We start from the raw sequence: 25461 nt of genomic DNA on the forward strand, positions 1-25461 counted from the left end.
TAACAAAAAATCAAAAGTAGACTTCAAAGTCTATTTGGAACGAAAAACAAATATTTCATCATAATTATCAATGATAGATTTGTATGTAAATTGCTTAAACCTAGCTGTTGACAGATCGTGATAGCCGCTGGCTATTAGTCCAATTAGCTTGACAGTTCATGACTGTAAAAAGACGTTCTTTGTATGTAACCAGAAATTAAATGGGTGGTTGATAGGCACACCGCTTAAATAACTTAATTTTCGCCCAAAACTAACTACATTTTGGTCAAAAATCTTATTTTCGGCAAAACTAACCCTATTTTCAATTTTTTTTCAAAATCTTATTTTCGCGAAAAAAAATTATTTTAGCCAAAAAATCACTACTTTTTTGTCAAAAATGTTATTTCGCCCAACCTAACACTTTCTTCAGATTTTTAACAAAATCTTATTTTCGCGAAAATAACTAAATTTTCGTAAAAAAATAACCCTATTTTCGTATTTTAGTCATACCGCAAATTACGCAATATTTCCTCATCAGTTGGCGAATCGATTAAATTTATACTACAAAAATGCCTACGACGTGTGCGTCCTGCAATGAAAATGCAATTTTGAAAAGACCCAAAACGGTATGTTATTTTTCATATATTTTATTTTATTTGTTTAAGTTGATTTTCTTCAAAAAAATGAAATGTAATATATTTTCGTGACAATTATCTAAAATAGTACTGGTTGACGGTATATATCCGCACACTTTTTGAGATTTTTTATAAAAATCTTGGAGAGTTTTTGTTGTAGTTAGTTAAAATTTTGTATGAAACATCTTTGGTCATGTGAAAACAGCTGTCAAAGTACAGATTCACGATCTCATCAATTTTATGTCGAAAATCGTTCATTTTACATTGTGTATGGACAGTAAATTACCCTTAAAATTATGCTATGGAGGGCACAAATACCGAACACTTGAGAAGCGAAAATACATGGTCATACAATTATAATTAAAAATTATGCTATATTAAATAAACACTTAGCTGCCAAGTGATTTATTGTTGCCGATGTTTTTTTCAAAACATTTGCTTCAAATGTTAGTCCACCTAAATGGCCGTCAATGAGTCTTTTGACGATTTTTTTTAATATGGCAGACTCGTGACGTCCACCATCCCAGCAAAAAGTAGCAAGCGGTCCTTGCGCAGAGAATCGTCGCGGCCACAATTTTGAAATTATCTCCGTTATAAATTCAAATTTCTACGAAAATATTATTGCCTACTATTAAACACGTATTAAGTTATGTCAGTATGCCCAAAAAACATGTTTAGTTATCATAAAACACTTACAAGTGTCGATTGTTTATCGAGTATCACGATATCGGTAAATCTGGGACAAATCTGACTGGTTTTGTACATGTATAACGGTATTCGTGACACATAATATATTAATGTGAAAATAACAACTCTAATGACAAATTAAATCCAGTTCAGATCACTATCGGATAAAAATTGAACAACTTTGTCATTATTATTCAACATCAATGCATATTATTACAGTATATCATTTCGCCCGTTGTTAAATGGTAGAGAGTTGTAGCGTTACAGGGATACATAAGAAATGTCAAAATAATAAAAAAGTGTCCCTGATTGCTCATTATTGTAGCTACTTCAAATGTAAACCTTTATTTCTATTTATAAATATCTTGAATATAGGTCAACATAACTGCAAAAACTAAAGATGTGCGTGCGCCCTCTGACGTCATTCCCCCATGTGCTACATTTTGATCTTTAAGAGTATAAACATTGAATGGCATTTTTTTAGAAAAATACGTAACAAAACAAGATGAAACTTCGCTAGTGTGACCAAGGCAAGCCTCTGTATTTGAACAGATGAAACTTCGCTAGTGTGACCAAGGCAAGCCTCTGTATTGATCTAGATTATCAAATAATGGATCACAGTAAACAAAAGCATGTTTTAGCCGGTGTTCGGGATTTGTGCCCTGTTTGGAAATGTACCAATAACCAGTACAGACCAATTGATTGTTGAAACGACAACATCATCCTTAGGAAGAAAGTGTTCTATACCAGGGCTTCCATTAAGAAATTGAAACTGGAAATATGAACTTCCTGTGTATCACTTTTGGAAGTTTTACACTAAATAATGGAAGTTTAAGTCTCCATAATACAATATCTTTTTCAACTATTTTTCAACAAATATATTAAAAATCAAATAATCTGCACTTTAGGCTATATTATTAAAATTCATTACTTAAAAACACTTAAACTGATTGAAATTATGACTATAAAAGTTATATTGACAAAAGGTTTTGATATTTTGAACTTCCAAGCTTTCAACTTTGGAAGTTTTCTTCAAAATTATGAAAGTTTTTGTACTTCCAATGAATCATTTTTGGAAGTTTTAACCCATTTCTAGGGAGTAATATACTTCCAAACTTCCTTTAACGGAAGCCATCAAATAACTTAGAGTTGTTGATACTTCCTTTCTGCTGCTTGAAAGCCATATTTATAATACAATATTCAGACGTTTGATTCTTTACATTACCAGTGCTATCAATGCCCACCAATCGTCTAAATGAATTATATTAACAGAGTGTTGCTTTCATAATGATTAGTACTGTAAAAAATGCTAATCAAGCGCCCAGATAAATAATTTTATATTAACAGACTATTGCTTTCATAATGATCTTGGCCAGTATTCATAAAACGTACTTTCTTAACTTAAGTCTAATTTTTAAATTTTTCCTAATCAAATCAAAAGAAAAGTATGAGTGATTCTATAATAAAAATATGTTTATTCAATAACATCAAAACAAATAAAGCATTTCAGATAGTATTAAGCTTTTATATCAAATAACCAGTGAGATACTTAACTTAGGAAAATGACTTCAGGTAGGAAATGAGTTAAGATGTTTTATGAATACTGGCACAGTACTGTAAAGAATCCCAGTCAAGCACAGATGATTTAATAACATCTTTGGAAGAATTTGGAAAAACTAGGCTCATCATATGAAAATATAGGCTACGTTGTTACATTAATCAAGGGCAGTATTGTCAGGTGCATCCATGTTTCCTGGTTCATTGTTTTAGATGAAAAACATACTCGATTCGGTGAATATAAACATTGCTTTCGATATGTTTCAACGATATTTTTTTTAGAAACAACCTTGTGCACCAAATGAGGAGCAATTTCTTGCTTACGATCACGCTTGTTTTAGATGAAAATCATGTCTGTATTAAAATATCTTGTGAAAACAATGCATGTTGAATTTATTGTTCTTATTAGGTTTACAGACTCACTTTATGCTTCAAAACTACTATTTTATACCATTCTCTTTGTGCTATTCTTGTCCGATACCTTGTTTTGGTCAATTTCAGGTATTGATTCTGCTTTCCAAGTGCAGATTGCCAGTTTTGGAGATAAATCAACACATTTAAGAAAATGCTTACTTAATATTCATTCTGTACACTTTTAGAATCCAGGTTCATCCTAAATCTGGTAAAAATATGGTACTCTAAAATAATGATTTAAGGGCGTCGATTGTTTATCCTAATCCCAAACAATGAATCAGGAAACCTGGACGCACCTGATATTACTGCCCTTGTAATTGCATTACCATAGTTTTGTGTTGTTGATTTTTGTACTCTTCAATATAAATTTAAAATGCATTTCCATGACATTATGTCATTGTGCAAATACACTGCTTTTCTGGAGATCTGATGTATTTTCTTTGTTTCTACAGGGAGATGCTCTGTGCAAGGAATGTTTCTACTTTGCATTTGAAGAGGAGATTCACCACACCATTGTGAATGCTGACCTGTTACAGAGAGGGGAGACTATTGCCATTGGTGCATCTGGCGGCAAAGGTGAGACACTGCAGGCTTTGTGTACCAAGGAAGTCATTTATTTCCTCTTTGATATGACACGGACAGGCCAGGAGTTTTACTTACCAAAATTGACATTCTACAGCTCAGTTATCTGTAATTCCCTGTAGTGACAAGCATCAGGGGAGGAAGCCACTCAAATCATTGTAGTAACGTCTACCGTATGACAGACAGGCCAGGAACTAAACTGGTCACCCTGATTCTCAATGACTGTTCTATGACTTGAATTATCTCGGCAGTATTTTTTTAATAATCCTGCTTTTGCAGTGTTTGAATGAGGGACAGGCGCTGCTAATTGATTTCTAATGTTTATCACGGCCCCCTATGAAGAATCAGGTAATTTGCTTGGCACATGGCTGTTGGTGGGTCGGTAGACCAAACCTTGTCCGATTGGTAACTAGCGCATGCTTGTACCTACGGTCCTCAAACTTGGTAGGGAAGTTGGTCATGACCAGCAGATGACCCTGTTGATTTTGTGGTTCAAGGTCATGGTCATGATGACATTGAACACAAAAAGCTTGTCTGATTGATAACCAGATTATGCTTGGTCCTAGGATTCTCAAATTGGCTGGGAGGTTGATCATGATCAGCAGATGACCCCTATTGATTTTGAGGTTAGTAGGTTGAAGGTCACAGTCATGACTTTAAAAAAACTTGTCCAGTTGATAGCTTCAGTATGGTTGATTCTTCTATCCTCAATCTTGTAGGGATGTTGATTACATGTATAACCTTGATTTGCCCCACAGACATTAAATGCAAAACAGATAACTGGTTGCCATTAGGGGGTCAAAGATGTTTTACAGATATGTTTTGTGCTTTAATAATGGCTATCCATCTGACAAGGATCAGTGTGGGCATATGTTACATGACTGTGACGGCTCTTGTATCATTAAGCGTTCTCTCTTCCTATTTTCAGACTCTACAGTTCTAGCATATATGATGAAGTTGCTCAATGATCGCTACGATTACGGAGTGAACCTTGTCCTTCTGTCGGTGGACGAGGGAATCACTGGCTACCGTGATGACTCACTGGAGGTAGGCTTGTCTGTGTGGCATACTGGCTTATGAGAGTGAATTGCTTTTTTATTTTGTAAAAAATTAATTTTTTGTGAATACATGTACTATACTACAAAGTATTGAACTAGTGTAAGTCTGTACCAGCCAATATACTGATTGTATATTGAGGTGGACAGCACACTTTTGAAAGTCAGTGTTTGTCAATAACAGTACAATAGTACAATGTTCAATGTTCTGTTATTGTTTAAATTTTAAGAGTAAGATTCTAAAATTATTATTATTTATCCTCTGTTGTGAACTTTTTATGCCCCCTTTTGAAAAAAGTGGGGTATATTGTTTTGCACATGTCGGTCGGTCGGTCGGTCGGTCTGTCTGTCTGTCGGTCGGTCGGTCGGAATACCAAATGGTTTCCGATCAATAACTTGAGAACGCTTTGACCGAGGGACCTCATACTTGGTATGTGTATTGGTCATCACCAGCAGATGAACCCTATTGATTTTGAGGTCAGTGGGTCAAAGGTCAAGGTCAGTGTGACCTTTACATGAAAAACGGTTTCCGATCAATAACTTGAGAACGCTTTGACCCAGGAACCTCATACTTGGTAGGTGTATTGGTCATGACCAGCAGATGAACCCTATTGATTTTGAGGTCAGTGGGTCAAAGGTCAAGGTCAGTGTGACCTTAACATGAAAAACGGTTTCCGATCAATAACTTGAGAACGCTTTGACCCAGGGACCTCATACTAGGTAGGCTTATTGGTCATGACCAGCAGATGAACCCTATTGATTTTGAGGTCAGTGGGTCAAAGGTCAAGGTCAGTGTGACCTTTACATGAAAAACGGTTTCCGATCAATAACTTGAGAACGCTTTGACCCAGGAACCTCATACTTGGTAGGTGTATTGGTCATGACCAGCAGATGAACCCTATTGATTTTGAGGTCAAAGGTCAAGGTCAGTGTGACCTTAACATGAAAAACGGTTTCCGATCAATAACTTGAGAACGCTTTGACCCAGGGACCTCATACTAGGTAGGCTTATTGGTCATGACCAGCAGATGAACCCTATTGATTTTGAGGTCAGTGGGTCAAAGGTCAAGGTCAGTGTGACCTTAACATGAAAAACGGTTTCCGATCAATAACTTGAGAACGCTTTGACCCAGGGACCTCATACTAGGTAGGCTTATTGGTCATGACCAGCAGATGAACCCTATTGATTTTGAGGTCAGTGGGTCAAAGGTCAAGGTCAGTGTGACCTTTACATGAAAAACGGTTTCCGATCAATAACTTGAGAACGCTTTGACCCAGGAACCTCATACTTGGTAGGTGTATTGGTCATGACCAGCAGATGAACCCTATTGATTTTGAGGTCAGTGGGTCAAAGGTCAAGGTCAGTGTGACCTTAACATGAAAAACGGTTTCCGATCAATAACTTGAGAACGCTTTGACCCAGGGACCTCATACTAGGTAGGCTTATTGGTCATGACCAGCAGATGAACCCTATTGATTTTGAGGTCAGTGGGTCAAAGGTCAAGGTCAGTGTGACTGTAAGCTGAAAAAAGGTTTTCTGATTGTCCATATTTTATTTTCTTATATAGTAGACAGTAGAAATTTATATGTCACTAAATGCATGAGTTGAAGTATCAGTTTTCAGTGAACATCTAGTTTAATTATGCCCCCCTTCGAAGCAGAGGGGTTATATAATTGCTTTGCACATGTCGGTCGGTCTGTTGGAAGACCAAAGCTTGTCCGAGTGATAACTCAACAATTCCCGGACCTATGGTCATCAAACTTGACATGAAGATTAGGTATGACCAGTAGATGACCTGCCTCATATGCATCCAATGACAAATCAGCTGTCATTTCAGTCCATGCATATTTCATTCAATTGTCCAAATATTTCTGGCAACTTGGCGCTCAGGGGGCATAATGTTTGACAAACATCTCTTGTTTTAATTTTGTTTCTTCTTAGGATGTTTCAAAGAGGAAAATATACTGCCTGGATTGAGCTGTTTGTTATCATTATTTCTTAAGTAATCAATGGTTATAACAGATATTTAATGTATACATTAACAAAAGTGTTAACATATCTTGTTCTATATTTTTTCAGACTGTTAAAAGAAACCAAGTTCAGTATGATTTGCCGCTGAAGATTATATCGTATGAGGTAAGAATGAAAATTTCATGATACTTGAAATATTGGTTTGAGTCTTGAGAAAAATTAATCATTTGATTTTTTTCTGAATTTATTGCACTTTTCTGGTCAACTAGTTTTAATTTCAACATTACTAAGTGATTTGAAAATGTGTAAAATTCAGATTTTGAGCAAGCCAACTTATAACATGTACCAGTGCAGGACTTGCGAGCTTGTACTAATCACAACCACTGTTTATGCCAAGTGTATGGTTGCATTGCGAGTTGTCTGATATAAATGTTAATTATTCAGGAACTGTATGGATGGACAATGGACGCCATTGTGAAGCAGATTGGCCTGAAGAATAATTGTAAGAGACACACCACTATCATTATTTACTTTTAATGATTATTTATGTTTTTTGTGCGGAGTTAAAAAAAACACTTAAATACTTTTATAAGTATTACTATGGAATATATGATAGATAATACTTTTGACAAGGGCCATTAAATATTCCAAAGGATTTTTATTGGTTCATCTGACATTTTGACCAGATCGGAGATGTAAGTTAGTTTATCAGGTTAGGTAGCATTTATCTATGAAGTTGCACAACCAGCCTTGTAATAGCATTTATAATAAGTAACCAAATGTTGTTCTCTGCTGCAGGTTTATGTTGGCATTTATAAAAAGTAGCCATCTGTTGTCTACTGCAGGGCATTTATAAAATACATGTATAACCAACTGTTGTCTGCTGTGCAGGTACATTCTGTGGGGTGTTCAGACGCCAGGCACTGGACAGAGGAGCTCTGCTTCTCAAGGTGGACAAGATTGCAACAGGTAAATGCACTTTTTTAGATCATCTGTTTTGAAGAAAATAATTTGACATATAATAAAAATCAGGACATCTGTCAGTCAAACTAGCCTGTCGATACCGACTGACCAATCAGCGTCCAGATAAGGAGAGGCTCATCAGTTGCCCAATGCTATCTGCCATGACCTCCGACAATCTGAACTTATCAACAGAAGAAAAACGTCTCCGTGGCCTAGTGGTTAAGGCATCCGCCTACGTAGCGGGAGGTTGTGGGTTCGATCCCTGGCTGCGTCATACCGAAAGACTTTGGTACAAGTAGCTCCCTTGCCTGGCGCTCAGCATTTAAAGGGTTGTGCTTGGAAAAGTGGTGTACATTTGTACTCAGTACTGGTTCAACCCAGGAATGTTGTATCCCGTGTATCGGTGCTTTACACCGAGCACTTTAAAGAACCAAGAGGTCTCTTCGCAAAGAGCTAGGGTATCGCACCCAGATCTCTTGTATCACACTTTGTCTATTCAAGTCTTCCAATGTCTGGATTTGACTGCAAATTGCTGTCACTTCTTTCTCATGTCACTTATGGCATTTAAACACAATTTAAGTCGTGATGGCATCATGGCGGGGTCAAGAAGTGGGCTGCAGCTTCATGAAACATAGTATGCCAGTGATTTTTTTATGGATTTTTTTCGAAATAGGGATTTTTGTGCCACTGGGAAAATACAAAATCATGACAAAATATGTGGCCCCGTATTCACCATCATGTTGAGTCTGAGTTTCAGTGTCAGACTCAGAAAAAAAGCAAAAAGAAAATGTTGCAAAAATTCTATTACAGAATCAAGAATAGTGAAATTTACTGTGTCAGTAACAAAACAATAGTTTTATAATCAGGCACACTTTTTATGTAAAAAATAGTGATATTATAGATATTTTGAAACATTTAAAAATTCAGTTTTCTGAGTCTGAAACTCATTCTCCAGACATTAGTGAATATGGTCCCTGGTATCATTTTAAGTAAACATGTGGCTTTTTTATGCAATCATTATACAGTAATCAATCTACTCTTGAAAATATATATAAAAAATTAAGAAATACATAGCTTTCTTTTATTCATTGATGGCAACTTTGTTAACTGAATTTGGAAAATATTATGATTTGGGACTCTTTTTTGTAAGGAATAACATCATCAAAAGGCAGTAAATTGGAATGAGAAAAATCACTGTATGCTTGCAAATCAAAGGCCCATTAAATTTACGTAATTACATGTTGGTTTATGTTGGTTTATGCTCACGGCTCTAATATCACAGAAATACTCACAGTCTCAATCTAAGTCTCAACTCTTGTTACCTAATAGTTTTAATACCATTAAAAGTGTTTAAAAATCAAATAAGTTTTTATGCCTTTTAAAAGCGCATTATATCATAGAACATGTTGATTAACGCCCTTGGTTAATTATATTCCAAGGGAAAAATATTCTACTGTCAAAAATGTATTTGAGTACAATTCATTGTTTTTTCAATTACAAGTATATTTTTTGCTCTAGAATAAGTCTTTTTTGAAATATTGATAAAACATTGTTATCAACTCATTCTATATGAGAATACACATTTTCAAAAAGTAGAAAAACATGCTTGATTTTGAATCATACTATGCTTTTATGTGGTAAATTGAGCTGAGATTGAGATAGTAGATTGCTGTAGTTTAGAATTTGTTTTTACATAATTTCACCTGTTAATTGTACTTGCAGGTTTTCTGATACATAAATCATTTAGTGTTGTTGTTTCTTACGACCAATATATATATATACAATGTATTGTTAACAATAACATTTGAACACCTCCAAATGTGTACAAATGAAAATTGCAAAGCAAATAACAAGAGGAAGAAAGAAAAACAACTGGCCAATTGAATCGATGATTGATTATGACCAAAAACAATCGATTGTCACCAGTTTCATGCCCAACCAATCAATTTTTGATTATAATTGATCAACTGAACATCACTATCTGAAACTGTCTTAGTATTTTTGTTTGGAAAAAACAACAACTCGAATCTAGCTGTGAAAAGGAGCAATATACTTGCAATATACTAACAAACCTGAAATATGGGAATATGGCTATTGCTGTATGTTAATAATGACTTTGATAGGAAGAAAATTTCAAAGAAAAACACAGAAATCAACAACAATTTTTGGTACAAACTCATTCAATATTAATTTTGTGATTTTCTTTCCAGGTCACAATGCAGATGACATTGCCGAGACTGTTATCATGAATGGTATGTTATTATCTCTCAATCATCAATCTTATTAAAAACATGTTTAATGCTATTTTCTTTCATATACTTATTTGGCAGTTTTACAATTCTCAGATAAAATAAAGTAGTAATGATTTGTAGGGTTGGTGAATCACGGACCTATAAATGGTTAATTCGTCAGTGAGAGAAAGAAGGTACCAAGCAACATTAAAATATAGAAGGATTTAGAACCTTCTGGCATTTACCTCAATAATATCATTTAACTTTAAGTTTTTTTGCTCATCTGTTTTACAGAGAAATAAGGTCAGTCTTGTTGTAACCTTGGTATTGCTATTTTCAGCACCGCCGGAATGTTGTGCATTTAACTTAAACCTTGACCCTAACTAAGAAAATGTTTGAGGAATTTAACTGAACTTGGTACACATGTTGCCAGAGACAGTACACACATGACCAGCAAGACCCATAACTCTAGCTTAAATGATTGTTGAGTGATGCCCCTTGTTTGGATAAAAAATAAAAAGACCAGCAATTTCGTGTTATATGGCCAGACAAAATGAACTTACTTTTGTTTGATGTATTGAATTAATTGTTGCTACATTTGTAATCACTTAAACCACTTTTCAGTGTTGCGTGGTGACATAGGAAGGCTACGTAGATGTACTGCGATCACAACAGTAAGTGGGTCATTTGGTGTGAAGGATTTATTACAGATCAATATTATGCAACGTTTGAAACATGTAATCAAATGCCTGAATGACAGTTTATGATACAGAATTAAAAGGCTAATGCTAGTAACAGAAACAAACTCATTGACATTTTCAGTTTCTTTATTTCTATGAAACTTCCAATTTTTTTTATAAGTAAAGTCATTGTAATTAGTGAGGTAATGCAAGAACTATAACATTTGCGCTTAACTCAAATCCCATTAAAGATCTTGACATGAAACTGATGACACATGTTATCAATGATAAGGTGTATACGTGTAGCATAGCCCAACATTGTGGCTGTAATCATTGTCAAGTTATGCTGCTTAGCCAGAATGTTAACATCCACTTGTGTGAGTTGTGTTAATCTTGTTGTTCTGCTAGAAATATCGCTGAAAAATGTTTGTTTAAGGTTCTGTATTAAGCTTCTCAATAAACCACAGTCAAAGTCCAGAGTCCCAGGCTTGGATGGATGTTATAATTTTTAAATGGAACTTATGGAGCATTGCTGCATTGTAAGCCATCAACATACACAGAAGAGAAGAAATGTTTGCAAACTTCAAGAACCCTAACTGATTTATGAACTGGTCTTTTAGGGCACAGATGGAGCATTGCCACGCTGTAAGCCATTCAAATACACGTACGAGAAGGAGATAGTAATGTACGCCTACTTCAAGAACCTGGACTACTTCTCAACAGAGTGCATCTATTCACCAAATGCTTACAGGTAAAGTCCTTTCTTTATAGTCCTTTCTGGGTTAAATTTATAAGAAAAAAACAACAAGATATAATCCTTGACAATGAATAGGGTGTACTCCGGAGCTCTGTAAAAACACAAAAGAATTCTCGATAATCTGTAAAAGAGCTCCCTGTGCTTGTTAAAAAATGATTGTTTTACTGTTTCAAAAGACTTGCCATGAAGGTTCACAATGATGGGGTGGCTTGTTGCACACAAGACCCAGGTCTGTACCTCAAAGGTCAATGTCACCCTTAGAGGACACAGGTTGAATGATCCTTGTCCAGGGTGTATTTTGACCATGCATTATAGGATAATTGCCGTGAAGGTTCACCATGAGGAGGTGGCATGTTGCGCACAATACCCTGGTCTTTTCATTGGATGTCAAGGTTACCCTTAGAGGTCAAAAGTGGAAGTTATCCTTGTCTGGGCTAAAACTGGACCATGCATGATACCATTTTTAAAAAAACTTGCTATGAGGTTTCACAATGATAAGGTGACATGGCACAAGTGCCAAGTTTGTACCTCAGAGGTCAATGTCACCCTTTGAGGTCAAAAGTTGAAGTGATTCTTGTCTTGGCTGTTTCTTGACCATGAATTAAAGGATTTTCAAAAAACTTGCCATGAAGGTTCACCATGATCATAGACCTATAATAGGTCCTTGCCATGATGAAGTGGCATGTCCCACACAAGACCCAGGTCTGCACCACGCAAGGTCAAGGTCACGCTTAGAGGTCAAAGGTTGAAATATGTTTGTGCCAAAGGATCTTTTGACGTGCTCAAAATGTCGCCAGATGGTGTCTAGTATGATGTACTTAATGAAATATTTAGCTTGGAAATACTGTTGTTTTTTTTCAGGGGTTTTGCTAGAGCGTACATCAAAGATGTAGAAAAGATAAGACCGAGTGCAATTATAGGTAGGAACTAATTGAAGTATATTACTGGTCATTAGCAATAAACCTTCATTTTATCAATTTATGTGTATTCGATGAACTCTTAGCTTCATGCATGAAAAATAAAAATAAAAATTGGAAGGTAAAATGAAAAATACCCAAGTATGCATGATATAATGAATATTAGAATGTGTTTATAATGTTTTTCACATGCAGAAGTATTGCATCCTATATATAAAGTCTTTATACTGGTTTGCTATTCTTAAAATTTATTTAAAAATGTGATTGAAAGTTTGAGGACTATTGAAATGATTTCAAGATAAATGAAAACAATTGCAAACTTTCAATATTTTAGACATCATCCACTCTGGAGAGAGTCTGTCTGTGAAGAAGGAGGTCCGGATGCCGGTACAGGGTAGGCCAAGTGGTTTAGCATGTTTCAAATTAAAATGGATGCAAGTTTCACGCAAAAGCAATCCATAATTGGGTTCTTTAGAATGCATGTTTAGAGTGAAAACAATTGGTAATTAAGTGTTTTAAGTGTATCATGATAATACCAATGGCGTTTGACAGTTGCATACATTACTGCCCAAGCAACTTAATGGAAACCATCAAGTTTATGAAACTGAAGAAAAACATGTAATACAGCTAAACACGCATATTCTAGCTTTTTGAGAATTTATCATTCTGTCTTACTGCAGTTATTATGGCCACATGTGTAAGGCCTGTGTCATGTTAGAGAGACTCAACAAGAGCATATATTGCCTCGTAATCTAGTTCTTATACTGTGTTCCATGCTAGTTTGTATCTTGCTTGTTTCCAGGTGTGTGTGAGAGGTGTGGGTACATCTCCAGTAACCCAGTGTGTAAGGCTTGTGTCATGTTGGAGGGACTCAACAAGGGCTTGCCACGCCTCGGCATCGGCAAGACTCACAAGGAGAGACGCAAGGTGACATACAACTTAAACTTTACCTAATTAGTGGGAAAAATATTTGAGGTATTCAATAAATTATATGGTATGCTGAGGAATTAAAACAATATTATATGATTTTGTAGGACCAGATAGGACTTAAATAGTTTTTCATGCTTAAAAAAGTAGGAAGAAATAAGAATTATTGAGTCCATTTGGTATGCCTGCGTTAAATACATATCAATAAGTTAAATATTTAAGACCTTCAACTCTTTATTCTATAGTTTATTTTTTCTTACAACAGATGAACGAGATGCTGTCTGAACAGGGTGACTCATCAGCTTCTAGTTCATTGTCAGACATGTCATCTCTTGGAGAGTCATTGTCTAACAAGCCTTGTGATAGGTCAGGATGTGCTTGTTTGAACAAATCCGCCCAATCAGTGACAGTTTTACAAACTGACCAATCAGGGAACAATATAAGAGACAGAGCTGGCCAATTAAGATGTTGCTCTGGAGATAACCAATCAGGATGCTGCAGAAACAGCCAACCAGCAACTGGAGAAAAAACAGTGCTTGAGAAACTGTCAATATTTAACAAGGCAAAGAAACCAGTTATAGACTTTTAAAGGCTAGTCACTTCCAGCATGTTTTCATTGTTTGTATGATTTTGTTCAGTATGTGTTGATTTTCATGCATAAGCTTGGTTATTTCATTGTTTTCAATAACAAAAATATGTTTTAATGATTCCCTTCCTTTAAATATTTTTGACCACTGTGATCTTGTTAAGTTTTGAATAAATTCGATAAGTTGTCATGACTTTAAATTACACTAGCTCATTTATTGATCTGTGTTGAAAATGTGAATAAAGCATCAAAAGCAATTTTTGATGGTGATTAGTCTTTGACCATATATTGAGAATGATCAACTTAAGTTGGGCAATAGGGACCACTTAAAAAATGTGAGTGCCCTAGAGTAATCACTTTTTTCGTTTGTCCGTCTGTTCATCTACACCAACATTAACTCAAATAAAACCTGTAGTCTAGTGTAAGTGAAAACCATGGTGGAACAATCGTAATTTATGTTGGCAAACTGAAAATGGTCAAATTTACAGTATAAATAGGCAGGATTTAATTAAACCGAAGAAATTTAAATAATTTATTGTTTCTTGTCCCCATATTTACATTCTTTTTCAGTATTTTTAAAACTGGATATAAACTTCTCCATTGTTAAATATGTTTGAATTGGAATCTGGCAAAAACAAGAATGAATTTTAGGTGCATATTTTCACAAATATCCATGGATGTGATTTGTCCGCAGAATCGCGGATCTTATGGCTTCAGGGACTAAAAAAAATAATGTACTAGTATATATACATATATTATTTTTTTAACTGATTAAAAAAGTTAACTGGTTGCTTTTGGTTGTTACATGTATTGCTTTTGATTGTTAAATTGTAGTTAGTATTGACACTCCAGTAATGTTCTAAGTTGAAGTCAGGAGTCCTGAAAATGACTTCCCAAAAAAGCCAGTTTTGCTACTGTCACAGGGTTCTTTACCCACTGGGAGCCTTAATTGCCCCCAAAACCCATCAGGAGGTCGTAATCAACTCGCATCGATTTTTGCAGATTCGGATTAGCGAGGTTTTGCCAAATGAAGTCGAAACTTCAAAAATCAATGAGAGTTGAATACATGACGTCAGGATTAAAATGCAGTTTAATTACATGTATAACTGGTTCAAATCACTAAGAAGACAAATTGCATAATAATAAATTGCATTTTAGTGACCCTTAATTTTGCTCTGTTGACATCTTTATACATCGCGCAATGATATTTGTTATGATGTGACGTTAACAGAGTGGAATACAGCCATATTGAACCCGAGAGGAATACAGACAAGCACATTTTGTGTCATGTTTTGCCTGCAAAATTAACAAATTTAAGCCAGTTGACAAAATTTGAACAAATTTAACTTATGTCTTATTGTTCAGACTATCTTGTAAACATGGACAATATGTAAACATGAAGCCTGTTTTGTCATTCCTCTAAATAAATGTTACCAAGATCAACACGAGACCTCACTTATTAGTGTTTACATTGGGTGATCTTGTTCTTAATGTTAAAAATTGACCTCCAGACGTGACCTTGATCTTTCAAATGACAGCAATAAAATGATATATGCTTGACAAACTTTCCAATGGTTCTGTGAAATTCATATAAAATCACATGGGCAATCGGACAGTGCGAGTACTATATACATGTACCACCCTTCGGGGGCATACAGACGAAGCATTCACACTTTTCTGTATAGAGAAGAAGATAATAGATAGAAAGAGAGGATATGAATGCAATATAGTAAGATTTGTTAACAGTTTAAGATGTGGATTGTGTTAATTAAACTTTCGACAAGGTAATGAGTCAGAAATGCATTGTGTTGAAATCTAATAGACAAATATATTGTTTAATATCAATGTCCATTTTTTCACCCTGCTAGAAACTTTTCTATATTTTATCAGAACACATTTTTGTTTACACCTTAACTATATGGTTAAATTACACTTACAGTCCTGCCAACGATATCGCACGTTAAACAAGTAACGTTTATGACAGAACGATCCAAACGTCTATCTAATGGTTCGATAGAGTGGTTGAATTATGAATCTCATGGTCACATAAGTAAAGAATTATCAGAGCAGAGGCAAAACAATGTCAGCTAAATCCAAAGAAAAAGTTTGCCAGAGATAGATTCGATTGAAATCACATGTGTTGTTCTGCTTTACTGAGACTGATTCTTAATAAGTATAAATTTCAAGCCTGTTCTAATATTTGCACACTTCCAATGACATTGTGCCAACCCTGATATTAAACTACCAGAATGTAGTGACGTTATAGAAGAAGGAGTTAAATTGGGCAGAGTGTTGAAGATACATTAAAAACTGATATTTGAACTCGACATCAAACTTCCAAAATGTGATCTACCATTCATGGGTATGAGGTTAAAAGTAAGATTGATGCGTCGTTGGATGATATTGTAGTGATTTTGCTGTTGTTTTAGTGGGTTTTTTTGTTGGTGGTGGTAGTAATGTTTGGGCCAAGCTTTCATGTGTTTGAAAAAAGAAATTTTGAAGTTAAATTGAAGAGATTACAAAAAAACATGCATTTAAATGAACCACATAATATTTATCACGCGTATCATTGTGCGAAGGGACGTAATCGATGCGTAAAGTTTGATTCCAGTGTGATTTGCCGTTTTGTCTTAATCAAAGCGTCTGAGAGCATTGATAACTAAAAGCGTCAAATGACAGCAAAATGAGCGAAATGACTGAATCCAATATAACACAATTTCAGGATGAATGCAACTGTAACGACCAAACAATCATTTGCGAAAGATGTCAGTCTGTCGTCCTGCTTCCAAAGAAAGCAAAAAATGCGAAAATTGAGGTTTGATTTTTTAAGGAATTTGACGTTTATTCGCCTTTACTGTACTGGAGTCCTCAGTTATTTGATTTTTGGTGTCATATGACCTGAAATACGTTTAGTGACATTTAACCTAAAATTATTTACTTTTTTCTTCAGATTTATCAAAGGTATCACTCCTACAAACGATCAAGCATAAAGTAACTTATTCCAAATACATGTACTCAATGTTTCATCTATCGGTGTATACCGTCTATCGATGTAATCCGAAACATGCCGAATATCGATCACGTGAATGGGTACCTGCACTTCGTATTGTTTATATTCATTCGAGAGAACTGTCAGCTACAAACATTTAAAGATCATGTCGTTTCTACGCGTAAGTATTCCCCCAAAATCAAAAAAAATATACGTAATTACATTTTTTCTATATTCTAATTCAACTTTCTAAATGTAAGCCATTGCTATTGCTAGAATCTCGCAAAACCCAGATCGGATTTTCCCGATTTCATCTATTTATATATGCTGATGACGTCACTGACAGGTGCTTCTTAACAATGTGCATATCCGCGGTCACGTTACCTCCATGTTCAGTATTGTTATCTACTGAAAATGTCATATACACTGGTTGATTGTACATACGTTACAAAACAAAATGGCCGACCCCTATGTCAACAAATAGGTCAGGTGTCGGACATATACTATAGAAATACTTTTATGGCCACATAATTTTAAAGGTAATTAAATCCTCAACATATATGTATTAAAAATTATACATTTATATCACTTTCGATTTTACAATAAGCAAAGGAAGTCTTAGTACACCGATAGATGAAACACACAGGCTACATGTGATAACGTCCCGGACGTCCGGGATTATCCCGGAAATCGTATCTCTGTCACGGAGGGTGCATGTTTGTCCCGTAAAGTCATAAAAAAAATATCTCGGAATCGATTATCTTAATTTTACCAATGTAAGTCAGCTATTTTGCCTGTCTGGGACACTGGTCGTAAAACACAGGACATGTTGACACTAATCCGTTAATTGGTATGTGTGTCGTCTAGGTCATCGTCAATCACCCGATAATTGATCTATCTGCCTATTGTTGTGCTTAACGAGTCGGGGAGGGTTCTTGTATACAAATTCATTGTTTTCATATGGATTTGTTTGGTCTTATGAATGATAGCTTTTAATTGATGAATTGATATTTTTCACACATTTTAACGACAAACGAGCATGTCAAAGAAAGTGACAAAATGAGTAAAAAAACAAAATTAAAACACGGAAAACATCCCATATTCCATTCAAATTTCAAAGTCGATATGTCGTTATACTTTAAACAACTTTAAACAACTTACGCATCTATAAGGAATTTTAGTGTTTTGAACTGTTTTTTCGAACTATCGTTGTGTATATTGAAATACATATTACATATAGAAAATCTATTGTATTATTTATTCATTTTTATTAATTCATGCTGGTATGATTATAAAACGCAATAAAATTGAAATCCTTCAGTCGATGTTCTTGTTCAAACCCACAAATATCACACCCTGCAGAAACCGCTGGTCTTTCTCCTGACGTGACAGACACGTCGCATGTTCTCAAAAGCGCGGGAAAACAGGTGCCCGTATAGTTGTTTATATCCTGTTTTGATGAAACCGAAAGTAGACTGCATATCCTCCTGGTTAGCACTTCATTTAAAGCTTGGGAAAATATCTGGTGGTTTTATTTTTTTCAAGAAAAGGCAGAAAAAAACAAACCATGTCAAGTAAAAAATACGTCTTGGCAGTCAAAATAGGTACATTTTCCCCCACGTAAAAAACGACTAAAATAGCCCCAGATATGCTCTAGAATGCACCAGACGTTCCCCATTTAAAAAAAATTCAGGGGGGGGCATGCCCCCGGACCCCCTAGTGTGTGTTGACATTACGACAAGTGTCCCGGAATCGACCCAAGAAATTATCACATGTATGCCAAATAATTGTACGTTGACAGATATTTTTTACGGTTTTTGATATGGCACAAAGGTGATCGTCACATAGCTTGGTCACTAAAATAGGGCTCTTCAGTCCTTTGAAAATATATATTTTTTTAAATGTGGCCCTTCAGTCCATTGATATTGTTTAAAAATTAACAAAAAATAATTAAAATTGATAAAATGACATTTCAATAAATTTCTAAGAGTAAAACTTGCAAAAATATCATTATAAATACATTAAATAGACAAGGTTCCCATGTCCAGAAATCGCTGCGAAATATGATTATAGACGTTTATTATCTATTTCAAACATAAAATACTTCTCTAAATACAATTTCAATATTTTTGCAAAAAAACCCTGTTTTTGTACAAACCCCTTTAGACATTAGGGATTGGAAGAATCCTGTATAACACGCCTATTATTTTAGACTAAAAGAAACTATGCATTACTGCAGTTTCAAAATATCAGAAAAACCCCCTAAATAGACTAAATATGAACATCTTTGATTTGATTGAAAAGTTTTGAGTTTAAAAAAAAACATGCCAATAAAAGTACCCAAACAAAAAAGCAGCCTACATACAGATAATACTCCAAGCTTTCAAAAACAACCACAATTCTCAATTCACAAATTAAACATGCGTTTAATTGACGAAATTTGTAAGAGTTTCCAAATTAATCAAAAAAAATAATCTCAACACAGTACTCTGGTTCACTGATCAACACTATGACAGTCATTTGAAGGGAATGTACTCAGTCAGGAGTAAGGTCCCTTTTAATTGTACATAGGCATGATGTCTTGTTTATGTGTTATTATCAATATTATATATTTTATATGATCAAGAGTCTTAACTTAAATTTTAACTAGCACTAAAATAAAATAAAGGACCAGGATCTTACATCCTATGGGTACATGAACCAGTTATTCTCTGCAGCAGTGACAGTTCTTTGCTTGTATATTTCAGAAGTTCCTGCCACACATGAAGAAGAAATCGGAGCAGCAAGAGCCAGATGATGGGGAGACACTGGAGGAATTCTGGCTCGTGGATGACATGTTTACGTTCGAAAATGTCGGCTTTTCCAATGCTGTAGATGGCATCAAATACCTTGTCTGTGCGGACTGTGAAATTGGACCAATTGGTTATCATGATACAAAGAACCAGAAAGAGTTCTACATTGCTCACAAAAGAATACAATATAAACAATGAATCATGATTCATAATCTTAATATAGTACTTTTTGATTTCAAATAAGGGATTGAATTTATATACATGCTGTTAAAAAAGTGGCCAATTGTATAAAACTGATATTAAAGAGAATGCACTGATATTTAGTAAAAAAAATGTTGCAAATAGTTATTGTGTACTAATTCCAAAACATATCTCCAAACTAGTTAAATCGATATAAGGGATCTCCATAGTTTAATACATTGAGATATAACATAGAAGAAAATTGTTTCAGTGTAAAATAGCATTGCTACTCGTGAAATACAGCCTTTAATGTTCACTCCATGAAACATCTTGGACTAAAACAAACATTTTTCTTTAATTTTATGCATGAAGTGCATCAAAATAAATATTTAATTAAAATTAAATTAGACAATTTTACATCATTGATTTTTCTTTCCATTACGCTGTGCGCCGACGTTTGATTTTTTACAGTGAAACTGGCTATAATACTTGAAACAGTTAAATTATATTCAAACATAATGTCATTTCAGAAATGACGTCATTGAATTTGCACATTGATGTTTGATTTAAAACTGAAAGTGGGCTAAAAAAGTTGTCAAAACGTTCAAATTCAATCCATGAAAGTGCAGCTTTATACGTAACAAGTAAATTTCCTAAAATTAAGTGTCTTTTATGCTTATGAGAATTACAACGAGTTATGTTTTAAACAAAAACGATATATCAATTAAAAGAGCCTACAGTCTTTTATACTCATTACTAGATGGGAACCACAGTTGATAGTAACAAGAACTAATGCCATCATACTGTTTGTTGACATCGTATATACTTTAAGGCCCATTTCAGTTGTCGCGTTTCATTTAATCAATAAATGCAGTGTAGGCATAAATGTAGACCTATGGGACCACTTGTATATTTATAATATATTATTGTAAAATGTATGTGTCTTGGTTTGAGCTTTTATATATTGTCCAGATTCTTGGTGGTTTGTGCAACCACAAAAATGATTCTCCCTTTTTTTCATCACTTCAAGATGTGGAGTGAGAAAGTGGAATTTGTTTACTTGTTAGTTTTTATAGGTTCAGACATATTGTGAACAAAAATGCTTTGTTACAATGGTAAAACATTCAATTTATAGCTTTATTGATTATAATTATTTAAATTATACTTATATACTAACTAAATCTATGACTGAGTCATTTAACGGAAAAAAATATTTGTACTTTCACTTTCCAACTGCATTTATCAATCTTTTTTTTACAAATTTTGAATTTTAAATATCAAGATAAAAGTCTGACATACATGTATCCTTGTGCAATATTTTTTTTCGTTTTAAACATCTTGTGTAGCTTAAAAGTATATAATGGAAAAATAAACAATTAACACGATAATTTTTGTTGATTTGTTATCATTGAACATGTCCAAATGAACATGATCAGAAGGGAGATGAGCTCAAAGTATCTTAAAGCTTCAGTTCAATGTCATGTCAATTTTTTGTTTGATGGCAATTTCTAGCTGATTTGTGTTTTAAAGAAAAAAATGAGGATTGTGATAGCCTTGGTGTTGTCATCTGTGTCATCATTACTGGTGGCCTCTTGACCGTACGTAATCTTTAACCTTGCCCTGAACTCAAAACCCATTCAAGATATTCAAATGAAACTTGGTACACATGTTGCAACAGACTGGAAAAAAACAACAGACTAGCATTGATGTTTGCTCTGGGTCTTTTTTTTTTGCAAATGGATTTTGCATTTCGAGGTTTGTGGGTACTACCACTTTCATTGACAGCCCACAATAGCCACAGCTACATATGCCAACGTAGCTCAGTGAAATGAAACCTGACTTCAAACCTGTTTGAAAAATCAAATCTGACTGTTTTCATTTGGGCAGTATATCGTGCTATGGTAATAATGTGAACATGACAAGCACTTTGTGCTAAGTTTATGTGCAAACAGTATTTATAAATATCCATTAAGATTTAATTACATGTAGTTCTGTAAGTGTTCTGTTCACGAGAAGCTGGCATACAGAGAGCATGTTCCAGCCATGTTGTTTGAAGGTCAGGCTCAGTTGACATACAGAGAGCATGTTCCAGCCATGTTGTTTGAAGGTCAGGCTCAGTTGACATACAGAGAGAGCATGTTCCAGCCATGTTGTTTGAAGGTCAGGCTCAGTTGACATACAGAGAGCATGTTTCAGCCATGTTGTTTGAAGGTCAGGCTCAGTTGACATACAGAGAGCATGTTCCAGCCATGTTGTTTGAAGGTCAGGCTCAGTTGACATACAGAGAGCATGTTCCAGCCATGTTGTTTGAAGGTCAGGCTCAGTTGACATACAGAGAGCATGTTCCAGCCATGTTGTTTGAAGGTCAGGGTCAGTTGACATACAGAGAGCATGTTCCAGCCATGTTGTTTGAAGGTCAGGCTCAGTTGACATACAGAGAGCATGTTTCAGCCATGTTGTTTGAAGGTCAGGCTCAGTTGACATACAGAGAGCATGTTCCAGCCATGTTGTTTGAAGGTCAGGCTCAGTTGAAATACACAGAGAGCATGTTTCAGCCATGTTGTTGAACTGTCAGAGTTGACATGCAGAGAGCATGTTTCAGCCATGTTGTTGAACTGTCAGGGTCAGTTGACATGCAGAGAGCATGTTCCAGAAATGTTGTTGAACTGTCCGGTTCAGTTGACATGCAGTGTGCTTGTTCCAGCCATGTTGTTTGAAGGTCAGGGTCAGTTGACATGTGGAGTGCATGTTCCATCCATGTTGTTGAACTGTCAGGGTCAGTTGACATGTAGAGTGCATGTTCCAGCCATGTTGAATGGTCAGGGTCAGTTGACATGTGGAGTGCATGTTCCATCCATGTTGTTGAACTGTCAGGGTCAGTTGACATGTAGAGTGCATGTTCCAGCCATGTTGTTGAACAGTCAGGGTCAGTTGACATATAGAGTGCATGTTCCAGCCATGTTGTTGAACAGTCAGGGTCAGTTGACATGTAGAGTGCATGTTCCAGCCATGTTGAATGGTCAGGGTCAGTTGACATGTGGAGTGCATGTTCCAGCCATGTTGTTGAACTGTCAGGGTCAGTTGACATGTAGAGTGCATGTTCCAGCCATGTTGAATGGTCAGGGTCAGTTGACATGTAGAGTGCATGTTCCAGCCATGTTGTTGAACAGTCAGGGTCAGTTGACATGTAGAGTGCATGTTCCAGACATGTTGTTGAACAGTCAGGGTCAGTTGACATGCAGAGAGCATGTTCCAGCAATGTTGCTGAATGGTCAGGGTCAGTTGACATGCAGTGTGCTTGTTTCAGCCATGTTGTATAAAGGTCAGGGTCAGTTGACATGCAGTGTGCTTGTTTCAGCCATGTTGTATAAAGGTCAGGGACAGTTGACATGCAGTGTGCTTGTTCAGCCATGTTGTATAAAGGTCAGGGACAGTTGACATGCAGTGTGCTTGTTCCAGCCATGTTGTATAAAGGTCAGGGTCAGTTGACATGCAGTGTGCTTGTTTCAGCCATGTTGTATAAAGGTCAGGGACAGTTGACATGCAGTGTGCTTGTTTCAGCCATGTTGTATAAAGGTCAGGGTCAGTTGACATGCAGTGTGCTTGTTTCAGCCATGTTGTATAAAGGTCAGGGTCAGTTGACATGCAGTGTGCTTGTTTCAGCCATGTTGTATAAAGGTCAGGGTCAGTTGACATGCAGTGTGCTTGTTTCAGCCATGTTGTATAAAGGTCAGGGTCAGTTGACATGCAGTGTGCTTGTTCCAGCCATGTTGTATAAAGGTCAGGGACAGTTGACATGCAGTGTGCTTGTTCAGCCATGTTGTATAAAGGTCAGGGACAGTTGACATGCAGTGTGCTTGTTTCAGCCATGTTGTATAAAGGTCAGGGTCAGTTGACATGCAGTGTGCTTGTTCCAGCCATGTTGTATAAAGGTCAGGGTCAGTTGACATGCAGTGTGCTTGTTTCAGCCATGTTGTATAAAGGTCAGGGTCAGTTGACATGCAGTGTGCTTGTTTCAGCCATGTTGTATAAAGGTCAGGCTCAGTTGACATGCAGTGTGCTTGTTCCAGCCATGTTGTATAAAGGTCAGGGACAGTTGACATGCAGGGAGCATGTTCTAGCCATGTTGTATAAAGGTCAGGGACAGTTGACATGCAGGGAGCATGTTACAGCCATGTTGTATAAAGGTCAGGCTCAGTTGACATGCAGTGTGCTTGTTCCAGCCATGTTGTATAAAGGTCAGGCTCAGTTGACATGCAGTGTGCTTGTTTCAGCCATGTTGTATAAAGGTCAGGGTCAGTTGACATGCAGTGTGCTTGTTCCAGCCATGTTGTATAAAGGTCAGGCTCAGTTGACATACAGAGTGTCTGTTCCAGCCAACTGCAAAAATAAATAAATTCATAAACAATTTTAATCAACAATAGTATGCTGCTGCATATGTTACATACTTTGTACATTTTAAAAGGACATTGTTTAAATTAAAACAGGTAACAACAATTGTTTTAGACCTTTCATACATATACTTTCATTTTGATATAAAACACAAATCTATATTCATTGTAATGTCAAGTGCACAGAAAGTAAAGAAATATTTATAATATTTACTTAATAAGTAAAACTTGTCTGATTATTGTTGGTCTTGTTTAAACTGTCACAGGTGCATATTTACATGGTCAATGAACTACTGCAGCTATATTTTTCTCTGGTTGATTCTGTTCTTTTCATGGTTTTAAGGGCAACAAAGGTGATTGAAAATCAATAAAAACAAATAGTAGGCCTGTAACTTACAATTCGGCTCAATTTGGTGGCTTTATGCGGAATATACAACCTAAAGAGTGCTAGTTTGACCCCGGCATCAATCAGTATTTGGAATGCTATTTTTTATTGTGTCACTGGCAGCGTTGGCTTGACACTTCCAGATCAGTAACTTTTGAACAACTTGGTGTATAAACTTCAAACTTGGTATGCACATTGGTCATGGACAGGATATGACACCTTTTGATTTTGGAGTCAATTATGTTAATGGTCATGGTGACCTTTACTAGGAAAATTATAGGCGCTTTTGTTTCAGTAACTTTTGAACTGCTTGTAGAGTCTTCAAACTTGGTATGTACATTACTGATTTAGACATGGTCAGTATATGACCCCTTTTGCCTTGAGGGCAAATAGGTCATGGTGACCTTTAATACTAAAGTTATTCTTTTCATTAATCACTTTTAAACTACCTTCAAACTTGGTATGCAGATTGATCTTATTTGTGTGGGGTCAGTGCCAGGCCAACCCTTTACTTGAAAGAACTAGGGGCATGCCACAAACAGGCAACACATTCGTTTAGCATAATTCAAGTTTATTTAGTTCTTTGCTTTGGACATAACATTATATGCCTATTTATATTTTTTTCTTTTATAAATCAATGACAATAACATTCAGTACATATGATACATATAAGAGACTGAAGATTCTTAGAGAAATAAGGGCCTGATAAAATGTTCCCGTAGTTACTTCATTAAGACCTTTTTTCTTTTAAGTGACTAGTATAAAAGTATAAAACCCAGATA

The 25461-nt window shown here is 35.6% G+C and overlaps 2 protein-coding genes across 2 annotated transcripts; both read left to right on the top strand.

The window, feature by feature from the left end:
- Window positions 1-489: 489 nt before the first annotated feature.
- LOC128242108 (cytoplasmic tRNA 2-thiolation protein 1-like) lies at window positions 490-15292 on the top strand. The gene is made up of 13 exons (XM_052959151.1): window positions 490-605; window positions 3725-3848; window positions 4783-4901; window positions 6990-7046; window positions 7326-7383; window positions 7773-7850; window positions 10055-10096; window positions 10700-10749; window positions 11376-11506; window positions 12374-12432; window positions 12764-12823; window positions 13232-13356; window positions 13622-15292. The coding sequence occupies exons 1-13, from the start codon at window positions 549-551 to the stop codon at window positions 13943-13945; spliced, it is 1284 nt and encodes a 427-aa protein (XP_052815111.1). The 5' UTR covers window positions 490-548; the 3' UTR covers window positions 13946-15292.
- Window positions 15293-16600: 1308 nt separating this feature from the next.
- Window positions 16601-21285, top strand: LOC128242468 (guanine nucleotide exchange factor MSS4-like). Its single transcript, XM_052959625.1, has 2 exons — window positions 16601-16757; window positions 19679-21285. The coding sequence occupies exons 1-2, from the start codon at window positions 16626-16628 to the stop codon at window positions 19919-19921; spliced, it is 375 nt and encodes a 124-aa protein (XP_052815585.1). The 5' UTR covers window positions 16601-16625; the 3' UTR covers window positions 19922-21285.
- The last annotated feature ends 4176 nt before the right edge of the window (window positions 21286-25461 follow it).

This window comes from Mya arenaria, chromosome 8, assembly GCF_026914265.1.
Source record: "Mya arenaria isolate MELC-2E11 chromosome 8, ASM2691426v1".
In the NCBI taxonomy this organism is placed as follows: domain Eukaryota; kingdom Metazoa; phylum Mollusca; class Bivalvia; order Myida; family Myidae; genus Mya; species Mya arenaria.

What these genes read in the sequence shown, in the direction of transcription:
- LOC128242108 (XM_052959151.1), top strand. Translation starts at nt 549, where the DNA reads ATGCCTACGACGTGTGCGTCCTGCAATGAAAATGCAATTTTGAAAAGA. An exon ending in ACCGTGATGACTCACTGGAG is followed by an intron (nt 4,902 to 6,989) that starts GTAGGCTTGTCT and finishes ATATTTTTTCAG; the next exon opens with ACTGTTAAAAGAAACCAAGT. An exon ending in TATTCACCAAATGCTTACAG is followed by an intron (nt 11,507 to 12,373) that starts GTAAAGTCCTTT and finishes GTTTTTTTTCAG; the next exon opens with GGGTTTTGCTAGAGCGTACA.
- LOC128242468 (XM_052959625.1), top strand. Translation starts at nt 16,626, where the DNA reads ATGAGCGAAATGACTGAATCCAATATAACACAATTTCAGGATGAATGC. An exon ending in CAAAAAATGCGAAAATTGAG is followed by an intron (nt 16,758 to 19,678) that starts GTTTGATTTTTT and finishes TGTATATTTCAG; the next exon opens with AAGTTCCTGCCACACATGAA.